Below are 24254 nucleotides of genomic sequence, written 5' to 3'. Positions count from 1 at the left end.
ATCCACGCATCAAAATTAAAATATGGGAAATAGTTTTAGAGAATACTGAGAGCAAGAAAAACAAAAAATATAAAAAATTGACAGTCATTTATTTTGAAAAAAAGTGCGAGAAAGCGAGGCAGGCTGGGATTCAAAGAAGCGGTATCTTCGCGGAAAATTCGGCCGCGTGGCCCGCGTGAGTCGAACGCGCCTCGCGGCGTCGTGCTCATTGGTCGACTGCACTGTTTGCGCGGATCGCGCTTCACTAAGTCATTCCTGTTGACCGAGTGCATCGTGTGGGGGGGCTCATCTCGAAGTTTAGGCAAGCGAGGCAGGCTGCGATTCGAAGAAGCGGCACCTTCGCGGAAAATTCGGCCACGCGACCCACGCGAGCCGAAAGCTTGGTCGTCGATCATTGGTCGACTGCACCGTCCGCGCGGACTGCGCTTCACTAAGTCACTCTTATTGGTCAAATGCATCGTTTGGGCCGAGGTTTGGGCTGATCGCAAGGTTTAGTTCTAGCTGCGCTGCTGTATGAGTCTAGATTTTTCAAATAATATTAGTGGGAGATGTAATCCATCGAAGCGCCAGTTAGTGTGATTTCGAAGTCGAGACGATTCACATGACATTGATCTCGCGAAGCTGAGTGTAGCAGGCATTTCAGGAGTTAATTGAGTATTAAGCATGAGGAAGTTTTTAGTGAGAGTAAATCAGCCTTCTGATCCACCTGAAACCAAAGAGCGAAGAGAATCAAATGCAGCATCTGATTCAATTACTAGTGCAATTTCGAAAAGGCTAGAAAACAATCAAGCAAGCGACTATGATGGAAAACAAAAACCTAGCGATTCTTTGGACAAAGAAAATGATTTTGAATCCTCGCAAGAAAATGTTTCTTCTCGTAAGTACTTGGATTTATATGACGATGCGTGCAGTACGATTATGTACGACTGAGTTTGACCGGGCACAAAATCTTACTTTTGGTAGTGCTGCAACCGGATTCTGTATAATAACGAACTTATTCCATAAGTATTTGTGTTTATTAAATTTTAATTTTTTCAGAAGAAAATCAAGCATTGCCTAAGCCTAAAGTAATTGAAAATTGGAGAAAAACGTACACATGGATAACAATAAATGCATCAAATAAAGTCGTCTGCTCAATTTGCATGGAAGCTGTAACTAACAAGTTATTGATTTTAGACAATAAAAATATTAGGATTTCAAAAATGGCATTCGTAGAAGAAGGTTATGGCTGTTGGAAAAATGCTGTATCAAGATTTAAAAATCACGAAAAAAGTGAATTACACCTTCATTCTATCGAAGTGACACTTGCTAAGAATAATAAGCGCAGTATAATAGATCATTTGAGCTTGGCAAAAAAAAAAGAAATGATAGAATCTCGTACAGCTCTAACGAAAATTTTCACCACTGTTCTAGTATTAGCAAAACAAGGTCTTGCTCTAAGAGGACACGATGAGGATCGATCAAATTTACTACAATTTTTGCATTTGAGAGCCGAAGATGTGCCTGAATTGAAATCTTGGTTACAACGTACTGGGCATAAGTGGGTCCATCATTCTATAATAGATGAGATAATTGTTCTCTATTCAGAAAATCTATTAAATATAATAGTGAATGAAATAAAATGCAATAAATACTACTCCATCATGATCGATGAAACATCCGACGTTTCAAGACTCGGACAAGTTTCAATTTGTCTTAGAACAGTTTCCCACAACTTTGTGGTAAAAGAACATTTCATGGAATTTTGCAATACAGGAAACACAAAATCCGAAACGCTTCTAAAGATTGTGACCGAATATCTTGCTAAAATAACGTTAAGCATAAATGATCTACGAGGTCAGTGCTATGATGGAGCGAGCAACGTATCTGGAAAAATTACCGGTCTTCAAACTAGAATTCGTGAACTCGAACCCCGTGCACTATTTGTACATTGCTCAGCTCACTCATTAAATTTAGTTGTTCAAGACGCACTCGAAGACATCCAGTTCGTAAGAAACTTCATTGGCATGATTAAAGAAATCATCAATTGTATACGTGATTCTCCAAAACGTCTGCATGATTACAAAATCTTGCAAGAATCGCAATCTCAACTCTCTGTCCAACAAGGTAATTATTTATTTTCTGATACTCTGTAAGTGAAGTTTGATTTTCCCATATTATAAACAGTGCACAAAATGTACTCATGTATCGGTCATGCACGATCAAAATATTTTATTTTATAATTACTTAAATATTAAAAATTATAAAATTTATTTATATACTGCGAATAACGTCGAATTGTCGAATTGAATAAATATACTTACTACAGGCCATTAATTTTGTGCAATATTTTTCAGATGGGTGATGCGAATCAAGTCACTAAAAACGATACATACTGTTGAAAATTATAAAGCTGCCATTGAGTTTTTCAACAACCTGAGTACAGATCGTAATTCCGATCCTAGTAATTCATCAAAGGCAAAAGGTTTTTTGCAAAATATGTATTCGTTTGAATTTTATTTTCTTTTAACAACAATTATTGAAATTTTTACGCAAATTGAAACTTTGAACATGGAACTTCAAAAATCTGATTTGTGCGTAAATATGTCTCATAAAGTTCAGATCGTAACGGAAAATATCAAGGAAATGAGAAACTCGAAATTTGATTCAATTTGGAAGACATGCACAAAAGATGCTCAGACTTTAAATTTGGATGAACCCACTATACCTCGAACTAGAAAAATTTCTAAGCGACTAGACAGTAACCAAGCCAGTGTTCATTTATTTGAAACTCCAGAGCAGTACTATCGAAAACAATTCTATGAAATTGTTGATAAAACCTTAATGGCATTATCTGAGAGGTTCAATACGGACACAATTAAAATTTTGAACAATTTTGAAAATTTTATAATTAATGATAATAATGTCAATGTCAAAGATATAACATCTTTTTATAATATTTCGATTAAAGGTGCCGCTGTTAATGAAAGTTACTTCAGCAAAGGGATCTTTTTATAGATACAGCAAAAAGGCACAATATCAAAATTAAATCATTGAAAGATGTCATAGCATATTTGAGAGACAGTGAAGCTCTTAGAGATATTGTTTGCGAATACTCAAAATTAGTCAAATTGTTGGTTACCATTCCAGGATCATCGTGCTCAAATGAAAGATCTTTTTCTTTATTAAAGCGTTTGAAAACTTATTTAAGATCAACAATGCTCCAAGACAGATTAAACGATCTCGCTAGAATTAATATTCATCAAGACTTGCTTGCAACATTGGATTTAGAAACATTAATAAATACATTTATCAAACGCAATTCACAGAGGCGGGCGGTATTTGCAATATTATAAATTTTAACTACGTATAAGAATAAATAGAATATGCATAAACGTGTATAGGTATTCTTTATCATTAAATAACTGTACTAGTCCTAAATGCTTTACTCTGTATAATAATAAAGGATGTTCGTAAACCTAATTAATGACTTTTATTTTTTGTGTTATTGGGTTATTGGTTTACTCCACACCTTGAAAAAATATGAAACGCCGCCCCTGTTGCTGAGATGGAGTATCTCTAAGCATATGCAAGTGCTTTTTTTACTTTCTACTGTATTTTTAGGTCCAGATGGTCATAATTATCATAATTACTTAAGTTGAATTTTCTATTTTCACCTTCTGAACCTAAAAATATGGCGAACACAGATTTATTTAAGCTAGGACTGACAGATCCCCTGTGATTATAGCTTCTCTACACTGTATCCTAAACTAATCCTAGCCCCTCACATTCTAATCCCTAAGTCTATTTCATCCCCCCAGCACCACTTTCGCAGTTTCACTTGTAAAACAGAGGTCTTCACTCTTGAAGCAGATGAAACAGCTATCCGTCCAGTCGCACTGTTGTTTACACTATCAAAGTTGATGGCCTCGAATCTGAAAAGTTAATAATTTTAATATTTTGATTACTTTGTTATATTATATTGTATTGTACTGAATTCTTTTACATTCTTGGCGAAAGGTAATTCAATAAGTATTGAACACTTCAGTCCAGTGGATACGCACAGCAGCACAAATAAGAGTGGATACCGGTGAGACATCAGTGGTGCAGGAACAGTTTGCTCGTTCAATGAAAAATAAATGAATCAGTATATTGCACAAGATATTTCAATGACCAAATGTTATTTATGTAATTATTTTATAATGTTATGAGATGTTTTTACCATGTCAGATATTTCAAAAATCAACAAAGAAATTATTATGTAATCTCAATTAATATTTTTTGTAATGTAATGATAACAAGCGACTACAGGTCTGGTCATCCTGATTACAATGTTTTGGAGCACCTAATGAATGTTAAAAATTTGCCATTAAAGGTTCAAAATGTTTTGTACGATAGTACATACCTGTAGTTATAACAGTAGTAGCTACAACGATAAGTTCTTCTATCCAAGTATGATCCAATGGCATACTTGGATAGAAGAACTTGTCTCTGCAGTACCGACAGGTGCAGAACGAATATGGTACACGAACCACCCGAATCGGTGTAGAGTAGTTGACGAAAAAATAATTAATTTATTACTCAGTATCTATAGCGAACAATGCAATAAAGGCAATATTTACAGAATCGGTAATTAATTTGCAAACGATTCGCAGTGGTTTCAATGTTCTTAGATCAATATCTTACAAGATAAACATATTTTTCTACTTTCTCGCGGCGTAAAAAGTTTTTGATTTTTTATAAATAAAGTTATAAACTGACAATTTTTTTACTTGAGATTACAAATATTTCTAACGATTCCACAATTATCTAATTTTTTCCCGATACGATTTATACAAATTATTCGCGAACATCGTGCAGCTGAGACGGGCTGAGATGCAGGCTTCCCCCACCACCGTTTTCTTCGCGTGCGTAAACACACTCGCGTGGTGGGGGAATGGCTTACATTCAAGACCAGGGTTCCAAGTTGGAATCTCTCTCCATCCGAGAATCTCGGATGTACAGAGCTACTTCCAAAATAATATAGCGTAGAGCCAAAACCGCGTTGTGAGGACTCTAAATAAATTATGTGTATAATTTTTAGAGCTCCCAGGGTACGAAAACTTTTACCGTGTACGTTTATATTATAGTTCAATAAGAATTTAAAATGTACTATTTTAATGCAAAATTCGATTAATTTAATAGACAAATTAACAATCATAAATGGTAATTATATAGATAGTGGACCTCTTCTTTGCTACGTTTTGAACAAGACACGACTGAACAGCTGAACTGAACGAGAAAAACAGCTGAACTGAACTATCGTAGAAAGGCTCCAGCGCGAGCTGTTCCTGGTCGCTATTCCTGGCTGTTCATCACTGTTCTTCTATGTTTTTTCGTATTCCTTAGGCCTTTGGAAGAAAAAAATTAAGACGGTGTTTCCTCTCCTGTACTCTAAACTCCATAACCTTATGTTCTTAGAAAGATCGAGAATAACATTTTTTAAAACAAATTCAATTAATTAATAATATAATTTAATTAATTTTAAGTTCAAAAAATGACAAAATTTTCAAAATTCCAGAAATTATCTGCCGTAATTGTTGGCGTAGTAATTAGTGGTATAATATACCATACTAGTTCGACAAATTCACTTTTTGGTATATATTTAGGAAAGTCCTTGAGTAATAGCCTACCTTTATCAAAGTGGAATCACAATTGGGATAGGTTAATTTTTATTTTCTTTATTTTGTTAAGGCGCAGAGCAATTATTGATTTTTTCAAACACTACAATTTTATTTAAAAAATTACATATTTACTTCTTCACAAAATGTTCATTTTACATTCCCCATATGAAATATGTGGCTTGTTCGTACTAGAGCAATTTTATATTTTACAATTTATTCCTATATGTGCAGACTCTTACCTGATATTGGTAAAGTATATTTAATCTAAAAAGCAAACGTGATCTTATTATTAGAACATTTTTTTATAGATTCAACGATTTTAATTCATGATGGATGTATCTTGATTTTCAAATGTCAATCAATAATTTTGGGATGACCTGAAAGTTCGTCCATAAGTTGTATGCAGGCTGATAGGATTCCATGAACAATGATACCTTTAAAGTAATATTTTTGAAGAGCATCAAAAGTTTTAATCTTATAGAACTCTATTTGATTATTTTTGGTTATGCACACATATCAGGGCTAATTCGTATTAACCAGACTGAAAAATCTTGTGTAAGATCTCATACTTAAATTTCAGGTAACTTGACAAAGCCAAAGTTAGCTTTGAAAGAAGAATAATTCTTCTATTATTAATGTACAGGAGAAAAAAATCTTTTCATCTCTGTTTTTGTCTTTATAAAACATAACATTTTACTTACATAATTATATTTTAAGATTTTTTTTCAAATTAAGGTAGATTGTACAAATCTCTAAACTGAGAGTATGAAGAAAAGTTATGAGCATATTATTTGAAATATTTAAGTAATATAACAACATTTTTTAATTAACTTTTATATAATTTGATATTTATCATCATATAAATTATGTTTGGATACTTGTATAACTTGGCAGCCATACTAGTCCCTACTGAAAAAAGGTAGATGACCATCAGCTGATTATTATATGATAATTACTTGATACTCGGATGATTTTATTTAAACCTAAATTTCACAATGATTTTATTTAAAAAAGAATTTCTACAATTTTGTAAGATAAAAATTTTGTATCTCATAGCCAAAGTTTTGGTGTTATCATCAGGATGGTACCACCTAAATAGACTTACATTACGTGAATTTTATGAATTTTATGAATTTTAAACAACTTTAAAAAAAATTAAAGATAACAAAATTTTTTATGATTATCACATGAAAATCAGCTAAATATCATTAACATTTTATCTCATATAAACGCATTTTGATAACTTTTACTTTAATAAAAATATTAAACTGATATCACTTAAAAATCAGCTGACTTTTTGGCACGATTATCAGCTGATTATCAACTGATCATCATTTAATAATCAGCTGATTGTCATCTACTTGTAGGGGTAGGTTAAAAAAATAGCACCTTTTCCATTTTCACGCTAATTAATTTTTTAATAAGTTTAGCTTTCCATACTTATCTTTGGTTCACTTGAGTGTCCGAAATTTATTTCTTTTTATTCTAGTTTTTCAGTTGGTACTGTGACGTCTATGCAAACAAATCAATATGAACTTGTTTATTCTCACAATTCTCATAAACTCTATGTTGAAATAGGAATTTTCAATTAACATTTTCTTAAAATATTGGTTAGTACCCAAATTGGAAATTTTTCAAAAAGTTACGTTTTGTCTTTAGATTGCCCGCATAAAGTTTTTTTTTGAATATCTAGTAATTCAGTTTTATGACAATCCTATCTCATGTTGTAATTCAAAATTATACCCAAATATTTACAATTTTCTACCCTACTAAAAATCTCACATTAAAGCTCAGGTGAGATCTCACATGAGATTGTATGTGAGATCTCCCCTAAGATCTCATATGAGATTTTTCAGTAAGGTACTCTATGGTTCACAGTATCAAAAGCCTTGGATTAATCTAGAAAATTCACCAGAGTTGGTTTACTATTATCCAAATTATTATATAGTATATTTGATAGGTAGTTTAATAATTTTAGTAATATTTGATTATAATTATAATTTTTCCTCTAAAGAGTTATGAAATCCTTAAATAAATTGACCATACTCACCAAAATGTATTCTTGTAATTAGAGGATGTCATCTCATATATGGCTCAAGAAGAAATCCACTTGGTATTAAATGATTCTTCTATAACCAAGAAGATTCCATTATAATTAAATTTCTGACTATTCTAAATACAAATAGAATCTTCTTGGTTCTGGAAGAATTTTTTCATACTAAGTGGATTTCTTCTTAAGCCATATTTGAGGCGACATCCAATAATCACAAGAATATATTTTTGTAAGTGCAAAGTTTTTCTCATATCAATATACGCTAATAAATGTACTGAAATCAGTTTTGAAAATTTCAAGTTTTAAATATTAGCACATTTACAACAAACATTTTTTCTTACTCCAAGAAGAATTAATCTCACTGTAGCTTTAAGATGAAAATTTGCTTTGTTTTTAATGATTCTCCTTCATCTAATCTGAATCTTCTAAAAGTAATGCGAATCATCTCATGCAAAGAAATGAATAGGATCATAAATATAAAAAAAATTGAATAAATTCCCCTTAAATATAAAAGAATCATTACAATACAAAGTGGATTTTTATCTTGAATCTATTGTAAGATTAATTATTCTTAGAATAAGAAAATGATTTTTGTCAGTGCAGGTAAGTTAAAATCTGTTGACTAGTAGTTATAAAAATTAAGATGGTTGTACTTTTTAAAATTGGCAGTGTCTAGGTACCCCGAACCGTGTACCATACATGGTGCATGTTCTTGCTGACAAACAGACATTTTACCGTATACTCTGTACCGATGTTGGCATCAATTTGTTTATCGTGTACTGCGTCTACCATGTGTACACATAAGTTATATCCTGTCAGAGCTAAAACCAAGAAAAACTAAGGAATGTGAATAACTACAGAGAGAACAAAATAAGCACTAATAAAAATAGGAAAAACTAATAAATTCTACAAAAGATAAATAAAAAATTGAGAAATTATCAGAATTATTATACAGTAATGGACAAATTTCTTATTAATTCTTAATTCTTCTCAACATTTCTTAGTTTTTCTTAGGTTTTCTAAGTTTTTAAATTAATTTTATTATTTCATATTAGATTTTTACAATTCTTTGTCTATATTTATCTTAAACTAATTTATAGTTAATATTATATATGTTTTACAAAATAATAAATAATTATACTTCTTACTCTATCGGCTCTGATTTTTCTCAGATTTATGAGTTTACTATCATTGCTTTGTGAAATGGATCTAGAATGTAACAATATTAAATAATTATAGTTCTTACTCTATCGCACTTTGATCTTTATTAAATTTATATTTTTACTATTATTGATTCGTGAGATAGATCTAGAACTTAATTTTGAATAGTTATATTACTGAAAGAAATTCAGAATCACTGAGAGTTGAACCAGAGTGGGACCTTGACGTTATGAAGCAAGTGTCCTACCGCTGAGCCAGCTTGATCTTACATACACATAGCATCTATATAGTTAAATTTACATTGTCGTTTATAGTTACACATGTTATGTTGTATGTCTTCATTCATTTTTACAAGATAAGCAAGCAGTATTTATAAAATAATTAAATAATTTATATTTAAAAGCATGATTTAGAGACCAGTTTAGATGAATATGTAGTTCCTATAAAAAAATAAAATATGATTGGCAGACCATGTTTGATAAGTCAGTCAACATCAATGTAGAGAATGTAATAATAATTGTATATTTATACTTAACATAACAAACTTATTATTATCATTTAACAATGAACAATACATACAAGTACGCGTAAATTATTATGGTAATGTAAATCTTTCAAAATGTACATTTAGCCAATAAAAAATCGTCTGAAACGCATAAAAAACACGGTTCTACAAGTAGATTTTTTCCCATGGAACTTTTTTCAGCTGCGGAAATTAGTTAATTCAAGCACTTGGTCAGATGAAATTTTGTCATGAGATCTCAGGTGAGATCTCACTTGATATCTCATGTGAGATCTCACCTGAGATTTATCAATAGGGAGCTGTACCACACTGTGCTACATATATACCAATTTGAACATTTGGTAATATAGCTTGACTCAGTATGGCACAGTATCGCACAGCATGGCACAATTCTAATTTTTCAAAATAAAAATATCGTTTCAGCGTTTTGTTTAAGTTTAGGTACAGTTTAGCACAAAACGGAATAGTTTAGCGTAATACTGCACAGTGTGGCACAGTCTGGCACAGCCCCGATAACATGATGTCGGCCGAATGACGGCACCGAGACTGCTCGGAATGGGCCACGCGTGACGTCCAGGTACCCCCAGATAACAGCGTGCTCTGAAAATGCTGAAAACGTGCCGGCACGAAATGGGCACGCATGACGGTCCACTTGCATCCGCACATGAAAGTCATATGACGAGCATATGACCGAGCATTTTGCTTGCTTCCATGGTGGATCTGTCCAGCACGGGTGCCGATAAAATGCGAGCATAATGCCGTTCGTATGCAGGCATTTTGCGCGCATGTTCCCGATTTCGTGGACGCGTATTTTTCGCACGGAACGGCATGCTCCTCGTATGCAGGCATATGGCCGGCGGGGAGCGATTTTATCGCATATAAAAATAACGCTAAATAAAAATTAGTTAGAACGCATAACTAAGCATCTACATCATAAATAATTAATAAATTTTGTTATATAGTATAAAAAAAATTTTATGTAAGAAAAAAAAATCTGCCGGGTGTAGGGCTGGAACTCACGATCTTTGGATCAGAAGTCCGAAGCTCTAGCCTCTGAGCCACAACTCTTCTTACAATTTGATGCACAATTGCACCTAATAATTATCGCTAATAATTAGAATTATGTAATAAAATAATGTTTAAATGTAATTCGGTTTGGAGAGAATAAAAAAAGTAATAAATGTATGCTCTTTACTAATTAAAGTCCATAATTATTAATAATGCAACATTCTGAGCACGCGGCACGCGTGCTGTCGCTGTGCAGTCTCTGTGCCGTCGCGTACAGACGCCCTAGGACGCATGTCGAGACAGCAACTGGACGGCACAGTGACAGCACGACGTGCGGCACGTCAAGAGGATGTGTTACATTAATCAAATTTTAATTGTGAAAATAGTAATTTTTAAACTGATGTACGTTTGAGCAATCATCTATCATAGGGTACAACTCATAATTAAATCATTTTGATAGTACACAGCGCCCTGAAGCTGTTTTTTCCATAGACAATTATCGGTCTCGGGACTTAGCCGAATTTTAAAAGATGCGCACGCGTGTCGTCCAAATGCCCCGTATATGATGCACCTGTGCCGCACGCATGCAGCACGCATGCCAGCACCTAGCTTCTTCAAGTGTCTGCACGCGTGCTCCTGGAATGCCATCGAAAAGCGGGCACGAGTGCCGAAATCATCCAGCACGCGCGTGCCGCCAACGTGCTGTCTCGCGTGTTGGTTCAAATTTTCGCGCGGAGCACGGTAATCCATCAAAATGACAGCACTGTGCGAGCACGCGTGTCGAGGCACGCATGCTCACGAATTGCTCAACGCATGCAGCGCGCGGTGCTGTCATAATGCTGACACATTGCCGGCATGCAAACGTTCGAAAAATCGGCCATGGATCGGCATTTTGTGTCGCCAATGTGCCAACATTTCGTGTCGTCATATTGACAGCACTCGTGCTGAGCACGCGTGCTCGCACTATGCCGCCAACGTGCCGTCCAGCGTGGCGGGAAAAAAATTTTAAAGATTTTTGTCCACGCATGTCGGCACATTGCCTGCACATCGACAGCACGCGTGACGAGCACGCATGCCCGAAAAATGCCCAGCACGTGATGTTATTGGGGCCTCTGCTCCATGACCCGAAAATGACGGCATTGTGCTCAGCACAATGCTGGCACGCGGTGCAAGCATCGTGCCGGCACTTAAATTAAGAAAAAACAAAAAAAAAATAAAACCCTAACGGGGATCGAACCCTGATGTTAATAAAGTTGCAAGTTATTGTAATAAACAATTACCAAAATTATTATTAACGCGTTTAACGACATTGATATTCGCCGCTTATTTCGTGTAAGTCGCGAAACTGGCAGGCTGCTATAATAATTCGGTAGTCATGCAGAAAGAGTAGTCATAATGTAAAATGTCAACATTATGACTTCCCGAATGGCAGGAAAAAAAATTGTTCCCGATAACATCGCGTGCCGGGCATTTTGGATTCACGCACGCTGGCCGCTCGTGCCGTCATTGTGACGTCCCCAAGACATCTTTCGCTGGAATTTTCAACAATTTTTTTTTCCTGCCATTCGGGAAGTCATAATGTTGACATTTTGGCCGTGCTCACATTGCGACGGCACGAAACTTTGTCAGAATGACGGCCATGAGTGCCGCCCCCAATAACATCACGTGCTGGGCATTTTTGGGGCATGCGTGCTCGTCACGCGTGCTGTCGATGTGCAGGCAATGTGCCGACATGCGTGGACAAAAATCTTTAAAATTTTTTTCCCGCCACGCTGGACGGCACGTTGGCGGCATAGTGCGAGCACGCGTGCTCAGCACGAGTGCTGTCAATATGACGACACGAAATGTTGGCACATTGGCGACACAAAATGCCGATCCATGGCCGATTTTTCGAACGTTTGCATGCCGGCAATGTGTCAGCATTATGACAGCACCGCGCGCTGCATGCGTTGAGCAATTCGTGAGCATGCGTGCCTCAACACGCGTGCTCGCACAGTGCTGTCATTTTGATGGATTACCGTGCTCCGCGCGAAAATTTGAACCAACACGCGAGACAGCACGTTGGCGGCACGCGCGTGCTGCATGATTTCGGCACTCGTGCCCGCTTTTCGATGGCATTCCAGGAGCACGCGTGCAGACACTTGAAGAAGCTAGGTGCTGGCATGCGTGCTGCATGCGTGCGGCACAGGTGCATCATATACGGGGCATTTGGACGACACGCGTGCGCATCTTTTAAAATTCGGCTAAGTCCCGAGACCGATAATTGTCTATGGAAAAAACAGCTTCAGGGCGCTGTGTACTATCAAAATGATTTAATTACGAGTTGTACCCTATGATAGATGATTGCTCAAACGTACATCAGTTTAAAAATTACTATTTTCACAATTAAAATTTGATTAATGTAACACATCCTCGGCACATGTGCCAAATTTTTAAATGTTCCATTTTCAATGATTTTACAGGTTAATTTGGGCCATTAAAATAGTATAAAAAAACATTGTTTGCAATGCAACTACAAATATCTGTGTTTATATGTATTTTTGTACATATATATACACTCCTAACAATAATGCAACTCGATAAATTGTATATATATATATATATATATATATATATATATATATATATATATATATATATATATGCGATCTACCCATTGCATTATATACGCATAATAGTTATTATGAAAGTAAACGATTCATATTATTATTTGTTTATCTAAAACTTAATGCAAATTTATTTGCTTATGCATTAATTGTTTACCACGTATGTGAATACGTATATTCATTATTATATATCGCATTAATGCACTGCATACATTTCGATTTTTATTTATTTATTTATATCAACGTTATTATTTATTATGCACAATGCTATTGTTTTCTTTGCATGTGTCAATACAACTACCTAATAATTAAATAATTTAATTGTAATCGTTTTCAAAAGTTTGAATAGTACGTTTGAATTCGCGCCGCGCGATACGTGCACTATATATGTGATTTTCCGTTGTCTCTGTCATTGTACTATAGTTAATTAAGCGGGAAACGCAACAAAGTATATTACTTTTTGCTTTGATGATTTCCCTCGTTAACAGCAAAAAACTTCGTTCGCTGAATAATCGTTGAATATCAACAATTGTTTCTGCAAACTTGGATAATCACTTGTGTTATTGCTTAATCAACTCAATTAGGTAAGTTAGAGCTATAATTTTGTTATTTATTAATCAAGTAATTGTCGTGCGGTAAAAGTGAGGTTAGAAAAATCGTTCGCGGAGACGATTTCTTTGTCAATGCCTTATTAATGCAACTTTTGTGCAAATATTTTACAGTCATTATGGCTACATGTACCATTCTTTCAATAATTATTAGTTCAGCAACAAAATTTTGGTACATTCATTTGCTTTTTTTTATCAGACCCGGATAGTCGAAGAATCTTGCCGCGTTTCCTGAGGAAGCTGTTGATCGTCGACCCTCGCTTGCGTCCATCTCCAGCTAGAGAGGGGCTGCTCAACAGGTCCTGGAAGCCTCGTCTTCTTCGACTGCACCTGGACATTGAGTTTGTCAGGCAGCTTACACTACATATATTTTCTGTTTCATACACTCCATCCTGCAACTTGATTACTTTTCTTTCATTATTTCTCATTACAACAATAGTTCATATAGACTTTACTCATTCTTTCTTATACTTTCTATTTTCGAGCCTAATATTGTCTACCACACCATCGTCTGGACCATCTACCACACCACAGCACCTGCGGTTCCTAGAATATTATATAAAGGTAAGTAGGATACATCCTAATTTCTGTTTAATTATTAATTTAATATTTAATTGTATAATTCTTTATTTATTTTAAACCTGTCCCTGCAACATTTCCTAATTCACTCAATGATTTCCTATAAACATTTCCTATTTATTCTTCTCAACCGTCTTCCAAATACTTTTTCTAATATAAAATTGTGTTTATAGTTAGCTGAAAAAAACCACAGACAACAACAGCCACTCAGCGGAAGATAAGAATTGCAGCTTGCTTCTGAGGTACTTCGACAGGTTCAGCTCACCGTACTCACCAATATAGTTGGAATAGCAAAAAGTAAGCTAGGATGTTTATTTATTTACTAAAATCAAGTAACTTCTCTTTATCAAAGTCCCAGCTAGTAAGAGAGTTTTAGTGATAAAACATTTTCAAAGTCTAAGTCTGATAGGTCGAACCCGGGTGTAGCTTGTCAGATAAACATCTGCTCTGAATGCATTTAAATAAAATGTGTCACAGTAATTACTTTTCAAAGTACTGTTAAAGTATCAGTAGAAAATTATAAATATTTATTTTAATAATAATAGATGGTTTTTGGACAATAATGATCTCTGGAGAGACATATTGCCAACACAAAGTGATTGATTTTTAAATAGAGATGTCAAATTTTGTAGACAGTTTTTAAATGTAATTACACAACTTATTACCGTGCCACATTTTATTTCAATGAATTCTATGTATATTCTTACCTGAATAGCCACACCCGGCTTTTGCCTTTTCGACAAGGAATTGTAAGATATAGTGTTATACAAGATATCTTAACATCTGAGACTTTCTTTATAACATTTTATTACATTGTACAGTTCAAAAGTTGATATAAGACTTCATATGATATATCATGTTTCAATTTATTGTCAAAAAGAAAAAAGCCGGGTGTGGCTTTTCAGGTAAGCATATATGTAGATTGCATTAAAATAAAATGTATCATGGTAATTAGTTGTAAATTTGCTTTTAAAACATGTATGCAAATTTACACATCTCTATTTTAGTAATCATTGACTTTTTATTGACAATAATGATCTCTGGGCAGACATGATGTCAGTAAAAAGTCATTAATTTTTTAAATAGAGATATCAAATTTTGTACACAGTTTTCAAATGTAATTACACAACTTATTACCGTGCCACATTTTATTTCAATGCATCTTGAATACATGTTTACCAGAAAGGCAGCACCCGGGTTTCTTGATTTTGATAAACCATTGTGTTTCAATTCTGAACATATATTAGATAAATCATGTACAACAAGATAAATCATATATATTCGATTAACTCTGTTATTTTTTAGTCTTTGCCTAGAGATCCATACTCGTATTTAGATAAAAGTGACTCTACGCTAATGACTATAACTGAGATACAAAATGTGAACTTATCTCTAAATCTATTCAATGTAGAGCAAAATTGAAAGAGATCTTTTTTGTTTAGAATAACAATATCAACCTATAAGTACTCTTAGAATTATTGAAAATGTCATTTTTTGAAAAACTTCATTCATCGGCAATTGGCAGCCATTTTGAACTTTTTTAATTTGAGGTCTAGAATCATTTTAAATTTTCGAATAGATTATTTCAATGATTTAGAATAAAAAGTCCCTCAAGTATTTTTCTTCTAAAGTCAATAGATCTTGAGATAGAGAAAGATGATGGTATAAACATGTGATTGGTATAGAGTAATTTTTTTCAAAATCCAGTGACTTGGGAACAAAAATGCTTCAGGGACTTTTTGTTCTAAATGATTTTAATAATCTATTTACAAATATTATTGAACGCTCTCTGATCTTTTACTTTTCAAAGATGTATAGATATTGTTAATATTTCTATATCTCTATTTATTTATTTATTTATTTAGTGCTTTATTATTTTTGTATATTTTTAAATCAAAAAAGATCAGGGAGCGTCGGAGGAGCTGATGCTGTGGTCGAGCTTCACGGAGAGGGGCGGTGGTCGGGGCCCCTCTCACCCAAAAATATTAATCATTATTTTTATTTTTAAATTTAAGCACCATCAGAAGCGCAGCCAGGAATATGCGTCAAAATTAGGATTATCTTTATAGATAAGTATATTATCTAGCGTTTATAATTTATTCAATTACAAATTTAAATCTGTTTTATATTTATTTGCAGCGGCAGCAGCAAAGTCAACAATAATAACAAGGAAGTGTGCCGATTGTTTTCCTCGCCTCCAGGAGTCGTCCAATTTTCAACTGCTTTATTTTATTATTTAATATTGTTCGTTTATTAATATTATTATTATTCTTGTTATCATTATATTAGATTGATCAAAGCTCAAAAATTGTTATGTATATATTATTCGATATCATTGTTATATTTTTATATTTGTACTGCGCTATAGTTTTATTATTTCAATTGTATTTATTTATTTATATTAATGTTTTAATAAATCATACATATTAATTACCTACAATCCTCATCTGTCTCGATCATTTATTTGCGAGGCTCGGCCTCCAGTAAATGCGAGCACGCATTTCCGGATTTTCCGGAAAAGTGCTCGCATTATGCCCGCACGAACCCAGATAACAGCGTGCTCTGAAAATGCTGAAAACGTGCCGGCACGAAATGGGCACGCATGACGGTCCACTTGCATCCGCACATGAAAGTCATATGACGAGCATATGACCGAGCATTTTGCTTGCTTCCGTGGTGGATCTGTCCAGCACGGGTGCCGATAAAATGCGAGCATAATGCCGTTCGTATGCAGGCATTTTGCGCGCATGTTCCCGATTTCGTGGACGCGTATTTTTCGCACGGCACGGCATGCTCCTCGTATGCAGGCATATGGCCGGCGGGGAGCGATTTTATCGCATATAAAAATAACGCTAAATAAAAATTAGTTAGAACGCATAACTAAGCATCTACATCATAAATAATTAATAAATTTTGTTATATAGTATAAAAAAAATTTTATGTAAGAAAAAAAAATCTGCCGGGTGTAGGGCTGGAACTCACGATCTTTGGATCAGAAGTCCGAAGCTCTAGCCTCTGAGCCACAACTCTTCTTACAATTTGATGCACAATTGCACCTAATAATTATCGCTAATAATTAGAATTATGTAATAAAATAATGTTTAAATGTAATTCGGTTTGGAGAGAATAAAAAAAGTAATAAATGTATGCTCTTTACTAATTAAAGTCCATAATTATTAATAATGCAACATTCTGAGCACGCGGCACGCGTGCTGTCGCTGTGCAGTCTCTGTGCCGTTGCGTACAGACGCCCTAGGACGCATGTCGAGACAGCAACTGGATGGCACAGTGACAGCACGACGTGCGGCACGTCAAGAGGATGTGTTACATTAATCAAATTTTAATTGTGAAAATAGTAATTTTTAAACTGATGTACGTTTGAGCAATCATCTATCATAGGGTACAACTCGTAATTAAATCATTTTGATAGTACACAGCGCCCTGAAGCTGTTTTTTCCATAAACAATTATCGGTCTCGGGACTTAGCCGAATTTTAAAAGATGCGCACGCGTGTCGTCCAAATGCCCCGTATATGATGCACCTGTGCCGCACGCATGCAGCACGCATGCCAGCACCTAGCTTCTTCAAGTGTCTGCACGCGTGCTCCTGGAATGCCATCGAAAAGCGGGCACGAGTGCCGAAATCATGCAGCACGCGCGTGCCGCCAACGTGCTGTCTCGCGTGTTGGTTCAAATTTTCGCGCGGAGCACGGTAATCCATCACAATGACAGCACTGTGCGAGCACGCGTGTCGAGGCACGCATGCTCACGAATTGCTCAACGCATGCAGCGCGCGGTGCTGTCATAATGCTGACACATTGCCGGCATGCAAACGTTCGAAAAATCGGCCATGGATCGGCATTTTGTGTCGCCAATGTGCCAACATTTCGTGTCGTCATATTGACAGCACTCGTGCTGAGCACGCGTGCTCGCACTATGCCGCCAACGTGCCGTCCAGCGTGGCGGGAAAAAAATTTTAAAGATTTTTGTCCACGCATGTCGGCACATTGCCTGCACATCGACAGCACGCGTGACGAGCACGCATGCCCCAAAAATGCCCAGCACGTGATGTTATTGGGGAACCCCTGCATATGCCTGCATACGAGGAGCATGCCGTGCCGTGCGAAAAATACGCGTCCACGAAATCGGGAACATGCGCGCAAAATGCCTGCATACGAACGGCATTATGCTCGCATTTTATCGGCACCCGTGCTGGACAGATCCACCACGGAAGCAAGCAAAATGCTCGGTCATATGCTCGTCATATGACTTTCATGTGTGGATGCAAGTGGACCGTCATGCGTGCCCATTTCGTGCCGGCACGTTTTCAGCATTTTCAGAGCACGCTGTTATCTGGGTCAGAATGACGGCCATGAGTGCCGGCTGTATGACACCAGTACGAACAAAGGCAAAATGACGGCATTTTGCGGTCATGCCGTGTTGGCACTCATGGCAGCATTATGACGACATTTTGAGGAGCTACACGACGGCATTGTGCCGTCGACCCGTGTTCAAAATTTATTAACTTTTGGCGCTGTCAGAGTGCTACCAGAATGCCTGCTGAGAGTGCTGCTCGCCATGACAGCATTCTGTCGGAACGAAATTCCCGCAGAATGCTGGCTTTGTTGGCTGCGAAACTTAGACAATTTTCAGCCGCACAATTCACAAAATAAGGCTTTTCAATGTATTATATTTTAAGGCTGTTGATTTTGTTAATTTGGGCTATTATTTATCCACCGGACTTTGTTCCTTGCCAATTTTTATAAATTATATTATTATGACTACTCTTTCATAACTACCGAATTTATAGCAGCTTGCAGGTTTCGCGCCTATACACGAAATAAGCGGCGAATATCGATGTTGTTATCGCGTTGATAATAATTCTGGTTATTGTTTATTACGATTACTTGCAACTTTATTAATATCAACAGCTACTCGCAGTATATAAGGACACAATTGTCCATGTTAATTAAAAATAAAAGTATTGACCTGAGGTGGGATCAAACCTGGGTCTCCGGTGTGCCAGTCAAACGCCTAACTGCCTGAGCTAATTTTTGATATGTTCGGTTAGATATATTTCTTTCTTATAACGAACACCAAATATAAAATTTTAATTAAATAAAATATTCTTAAGTCTCATAAATTATTAATTGTTAATATTTATGCAAGGTTTATATCTTCCTATATTATATAGTTATTTTGGCTATACCCCGCCCTCCACTTGGCCCCCCCCACAAAATAACTTAAAAATCGTTGATTTTTGTTATTTATAAAAATTTACATACCCCCACAGCGCCCACGCAGAAATAACACGAATTTAGTATGATTAACTTACTTAAAATGTACTGTTAGTTCAACATATCAAAGTTACAGTTGAAAAAAAAAATTTACTGAAGTTTTTAAAGAAAAAACGAACGACTATAAAAATCAATAATTTTTGTGCAATTTTTACATGTTTACATACAACAGTTGTTTACTAGCTAACGAGTATATTCAGTAACAGCTGTAATTTATCTCAAGAATGTAGTAGTAGAATTTAGTAGTATAAGATGGATGACGAACGTCCCTGGTAGAAAATAACCCAACCAAAATGACTTGGTTACTAATTATTGGGCAATCCCGTAAGCCAACGATTGTCCTCGATATAAGCTAACCGTTAACAAACGGTTGGAAACTTTTTAAAATTATGTTAATTTATTTATTTATTAAGAAATTAAACAGACTAGAAGCCCTTTACAAATACTGCGTAATACGTAGGATGAAATTAAATACAAAATAACGAGATAGAATATTACGGAACTGAAATACAATCAAGATTAAAAGAGTATTAGAAAATAAAAACGGAATTTTTCATTTTCGATTTAAATCCAGATAGAACAGAAACCTTGGTGATGCTTAAAATCGGACGTAGTCCGTTTGATAAAATCTATCTGCCTGCTGGCCTTCGAGGCACATAATCGATGTGAAGCCCAAAAGTGAGTGTAGTGTCAAAAAGGACTCCAAGGTCGACATCAACTCTGTCCAATGCTCGCCCCCCAATGTCATAACCAAAGAAGAACGGCAGCGAACCCCTGTGAAAAGATATGACATTGCATTTGTTAATGTTCAAGCGCAGGCCATTCTCCTCAGACCACGGCATCGAGATCGGACTGCAGCGATTCCGAATCCGTTTGAGACTCGAGATCGACTCGGATTGCCTGTGAGCGGCCAGATAGGTACAACGCAAAGAGCGAATGGAGAACTCCACGCACACCAAAGTTCCAAAGCTTCGACAACAGTCTCGAATGATTGACCCTATCAAAAGCCTTAGACATAACCGTGTATAAGGCGTCAACCTGCCAATGCTTAGCGAGAGCATCTAATAAAAAGTCATTGAAGATAAGGAGATTGGTGAGCGTAGATCTTCCCCTGACAAAGCCATGCTGCTGGCCAGCCAAACGAAGGGTAAGAAAACCAGCTAGTTCATCCGTCACTAAGGCATCGAATACCTTAGGTAGACAGCTGATGATGGAAATGGGCCTATAATTCACAACGTTATGTTTATCTCCTGACTTGTGTATAGGCAAGACATAAGATAGTTTAAACCTGCTAGGAAAATGATCAGTCGTTAAAATCCTATTGAATAGACCAACAATAGGTCCCTCTAGGGCATTTTACGAAGTGAGTCGGGATGCCATCCGGACCGGGATTCGCATTGGCCTTAAGACCGTGAACAATTGAGCGGACCTTGAGAGGGGTAGCGAGAAAGCATGGAACAGGCTCCAAGTCATCGCATCGAGCAAGATCAGCCACCCTGTGTCTCGTATAAACCGTGGCGAAGTGCTAAGAAAACGCACTCGAAATTGACAAGTCATCATGCGCATAGCTCTCACCAAAACGAACATTGGATGGCAAACCTGATTCACTGCGTAGACCCCTGATAAACGCCCAGAAAGCCCGAATAATATATTAAATCTTGGCCTAGGTGGCATTGATAAACGCACGATACTTAGATCGAGACATACGAATACAAACAGCTCTCAGGCGCTTAAATACGATTTGATGCGAGGAATCGCGCGACTCCTTACAGAGGCAATGAGTCTTTTTCTTATTACAAATCGCAGCAATGAGCTCAGCGTCGTACCAACCGGGATAGGTATCAAAACGCTGCCTCGAGAAAGGGACTATGACTCTCAATAATACTATTTACATTATCATAGAAGCGATCAACAATTGAGTCAATATCACCCCCCCCCCCCTCGAGGACAGCATCCCAATTTACAAGATGTAGCGAGCGATTAATTGCGCTATAATCAGCCGCATAAAAATTACGTTTGCGAACATTACAAATTTAACTAGGTGCGCAAGGCGAAGCGATTTCCAAGAGACAAGCGGCGTGATTAGAGTCAGGAAGAAGAATGTGGTCTTGAAGATCCAGTGAAGATACAAGTCCATCAGGCGCGAACAGCAGGTCGAGCGAGTAGCCCTTGCTATCCAGAGAAGGCAGGTGCTGGGTGTGATTCAGTGAAGAGTATGTGGAGCAGATACACTCAGCAGATGACCTCTGATTTGGCTCTATATAGGAAGTAGCCTTGAAGGTCAGCGGTTCAGCATTCCAGGACAGATGTGGAAGGTTAAAGTCACCTGCAATGACAAATTTGTGATCCTTGAATTTTAGCGATAGCTGCTCAACACACAAGGAGTGCTCCTTGAATAGAGTGCAGTCAGACCTTGGCTGGAAATAACAAGCACCCAATATGAGCCTCCTGGAAGGAAGTTGTACGAACAGCTGCTCAGTTGTGGAATCCACAGCCACTTTCAACGCTGGAATAGAGCTCTTGACAGCAATAAGCACACCACCTCCACGTGAGACAGCATAAGCAGGCAGATTCCTATTACGTCTGAATACGCTGTAGTTCTTCAGGCCAAGCTCGCTGGAAGCAAAGTCCGGTTGAAGCCATGTTTCCGTTAGAATAATAATGTGAGGAAGGGAAGAGAGTTGGTAGAAGTTAGATTTAAATAAAGACACTTTAGCATGGCTACTAACCGAGTGAGCATTCTGATAGTATAACAGGATTCTCTCTTCCTCAGCTGACTCTCTGCTGCCTAGTTTTTTGAAACTTCTGCTAGAGCTCACCCTAGCATCCACCAGGGGAGGCGTCCCATGGATATAACGAACAACCTTCTTCGAGTCCGGATTTGCCCTGTTGTGAGTGTCAGCCTCAACACAAAGCCTCTTAAACTGCTCTCTCTGAAGTCGAGCATGGTAAGCAGCAACCTCCATACCACCAGCAATTCGTTTTCGATTTCTCACAACTCTCAGAGCTTCAAACTGAGACCCAAATCTGACCAGGATAGGAGGTACCGGGCTTCGAGCCGATGGTCTGGGGAATCATCTTATAGAAAGATTAGCCAGATTGATGTTAGAGATCTGGACCACGCATTGCTTAACCTTATCCAGATCAGGGGAAGAATCCACGATCACGTTGTAGAACAAAACATTGCATGAGCGAGACAAACGCTCCTGGAGCTCCCCACCAAGTCATCAGCAAGCTGAGGTGCAGATGGAGGGTCAGCATTATTGTTGTCCTGGCCTGAGGTAGAAGGCCACAATGCACTGCCAGCCCTAAATGACTTCTGACGAGCCAAGTCCTTCACCGCCTGAATTCTAGATTTAAGGTCTGAGATGTCAGAAAGCAATTTACTGATGCTGGAGACGTTACTGCTGATCTGAGCGCAGAACTCAGAAAGCTAATATCCGCACAATTCAGCTAAAGCACTTTAAACACGGCAGGCGGGCTATGGTGAGCGGCCACGTGGCGCGCGGTCGTCGGAGGAAAATCGGCGTGATTTTCCACAATCACCTGACAAACGGCCGAAAATAATGTCTAGGAGCCCCAAAGAGGCATCCGCGCGCACAACACAGAATGTATTTCGCTCCAGAACCGTGAAAAAAATATTTTAAATTTAAAATTAGTCGGAGCAGTGGCAAAGCACAACCAGCCAGTTTAAGAGCGCCCTCTATCTTTTTGTTTGGAAACTTTTGAAAATTTGATTTGTAGTGACGTAAGTCCCACTTTTCAAGGAAACAAAGTGGCTACACAGTCAAGTCGTGAATAAAGTTCTATAAGCAACACGGGACTAAAGTTGATTATTTCCTCGGGTGTTTACTGATTACAGTAAACCTACCCGCAGGAATAAAGAACGACTTTATTCCCTTGTCGCATAATGTACTATTATTCCCGCAAATGCGGGAGAAAAATGTTTGATTTTAAAAATTGTTAAATTTCTTGAAAAATTGTTACATTTCTTGAAAAATTGTTCAATTTTTTGAAAAATAGAAATTTTTTTAGAACAATCCAAAAAATTTCGGAAAAATTAAAAAAAAATTTAATTTTAAAAACTTGAAAATTTTGAAAAAATAAGCAACTGCAGAAGTCCTTTTTCATTCTAGCTTATTTTAATCGAACATTACCTCTAAAATTGAAGGTATCAAGTGGCGCGGTAGCGCCAAGAAGGCGAGTTTAAAAAGCCTGCGGCGACCGCGACACTATTTACTTCTATATTTGATAAATACAAATATTTACATTTGTTGCGATATGAGTAGTTTATATGCTACTATCCGTACACACTATATAGAGTATCTGAGCAGGCATGCGTGCGCGACTATAGCAAGCAGGATAGACTAGCGCGCGGAAGCGGTAACTATAGATATAGAGCGAGAGCGTGAGTATAGAGCAGAGAAGCAGCTCGACCGCCGAGAGCGTTAGATGGCTATGTAGTGAGCCCGAGCACATGTTGTGCGTATCCGACGATATAACTGTAATCTCCAACAATGAGTATTAAATAAAGGTACAGCACTAACCTAAAGGGTCCACAGGAATAATGGGTGATATTATTTATTGCACCAAATCCCTCATTTATTAACATGGTAGGAGAAATTGGTTGAAATGTTAGTGAGGTTATGTACCCACGTGTTGATGGTAGTGAAGTAATAGTGAAAGAAGAAAATTGTGAGAAGCTTGAAATAAATACAGTGAAGTTAGACCAGCCAATAAAATTACAGATTAAGAAAACCTGGATACTGAAAAAATAT

General features: G+C 36.8%; 2 protein-coding genes and 2 long non-coding RNA genes across 7 annotated transcripts in view; 3 read left to right on the top strand and 1 right to left on the bottom strand.

Moving 5' to 3' along the window:
* Positions 1-663: 663 nt before the first annotated feature.
* LOC100679645 (zinc finger MYM-type protein 1-like) lies at positions 664-3148 on the top strand. Its single transcript, XM_031925165.2, has 5 exons — positions 664-877; positions 1039-2131; positions 2337-2464; positions 2597-2840; positions 3130-3148. Exons 1-5 carry the CDS (start codon positions 664-666, stop codon positions 3146-3148), a joined length of 1698 nt encoding a protein of 565 aa, XP_031781025.2.
* Positions 3149-5139: 1991 nt separating this feature from the next.
* Pgam5 (phosphoglycerate mutase family member 5) overlaps positions 5140-24254 on the top strand; it is a 175836-nt gene continuing 156721 nt past the window's right edge. For 2 of the 4 annotated variants that reach the window (XM_031925158.2, XM_031925159.2), the window contains exon 1: positions 5393-5682. In XM_031925158.2, the coding sequence (XP_031781018.1) occupies positions 5516-5682 (167 nt within the window). In that variant the 5' untranslated portion in view covers positions 5393-5515. 4 annotated transcript variants of the gene reach the window in all.
* Positions 9356-10195, bottom strand: LOC116416461. The gene is made up of 2 exons (XR_004226877.1): positions 9658-10195; positions 9356-9562 (listed from the first exon to the last, which is right to left on the bottom strand). It is a non-coding gene; the product is annotated as an uncharacterized LOC116416461 (long non-coding RNA).
* On the top strand, positions 13251-16620 carry LOC116416460. Its single transcript, XR_004226876.2, has 4 exons — positions 13251-13577; positions 13801-14165; positions 14354-14477; positions 16196-16620. It is a non-coding gene; the product is annotated as an uncharacterized LOC116416460 (long non-coding RNA).

This window comes from Nasonia vitripennis (genome assembly GCF_009193385.2).
Source record: "Nasonia vitripennis strain AsymCx chromosome 2 unlocalized genomic scaffold, Nvit_psr_1.1 chr2_random0006, whole genome shotgun sequence".
In the NCBI taxonomy this organism is placed as follows: domain Eukaryota; kingdom Metazoa; phylum Arthropoda; class Insecta; order Hymenoptera; family Pteromalidae; genus Nasonia; species Nasonia vitripennis.
Note: the sequence above shows the minus strand (reverse complement) of the source record. Positions and strands in the feature narration are given on the sequence as shown.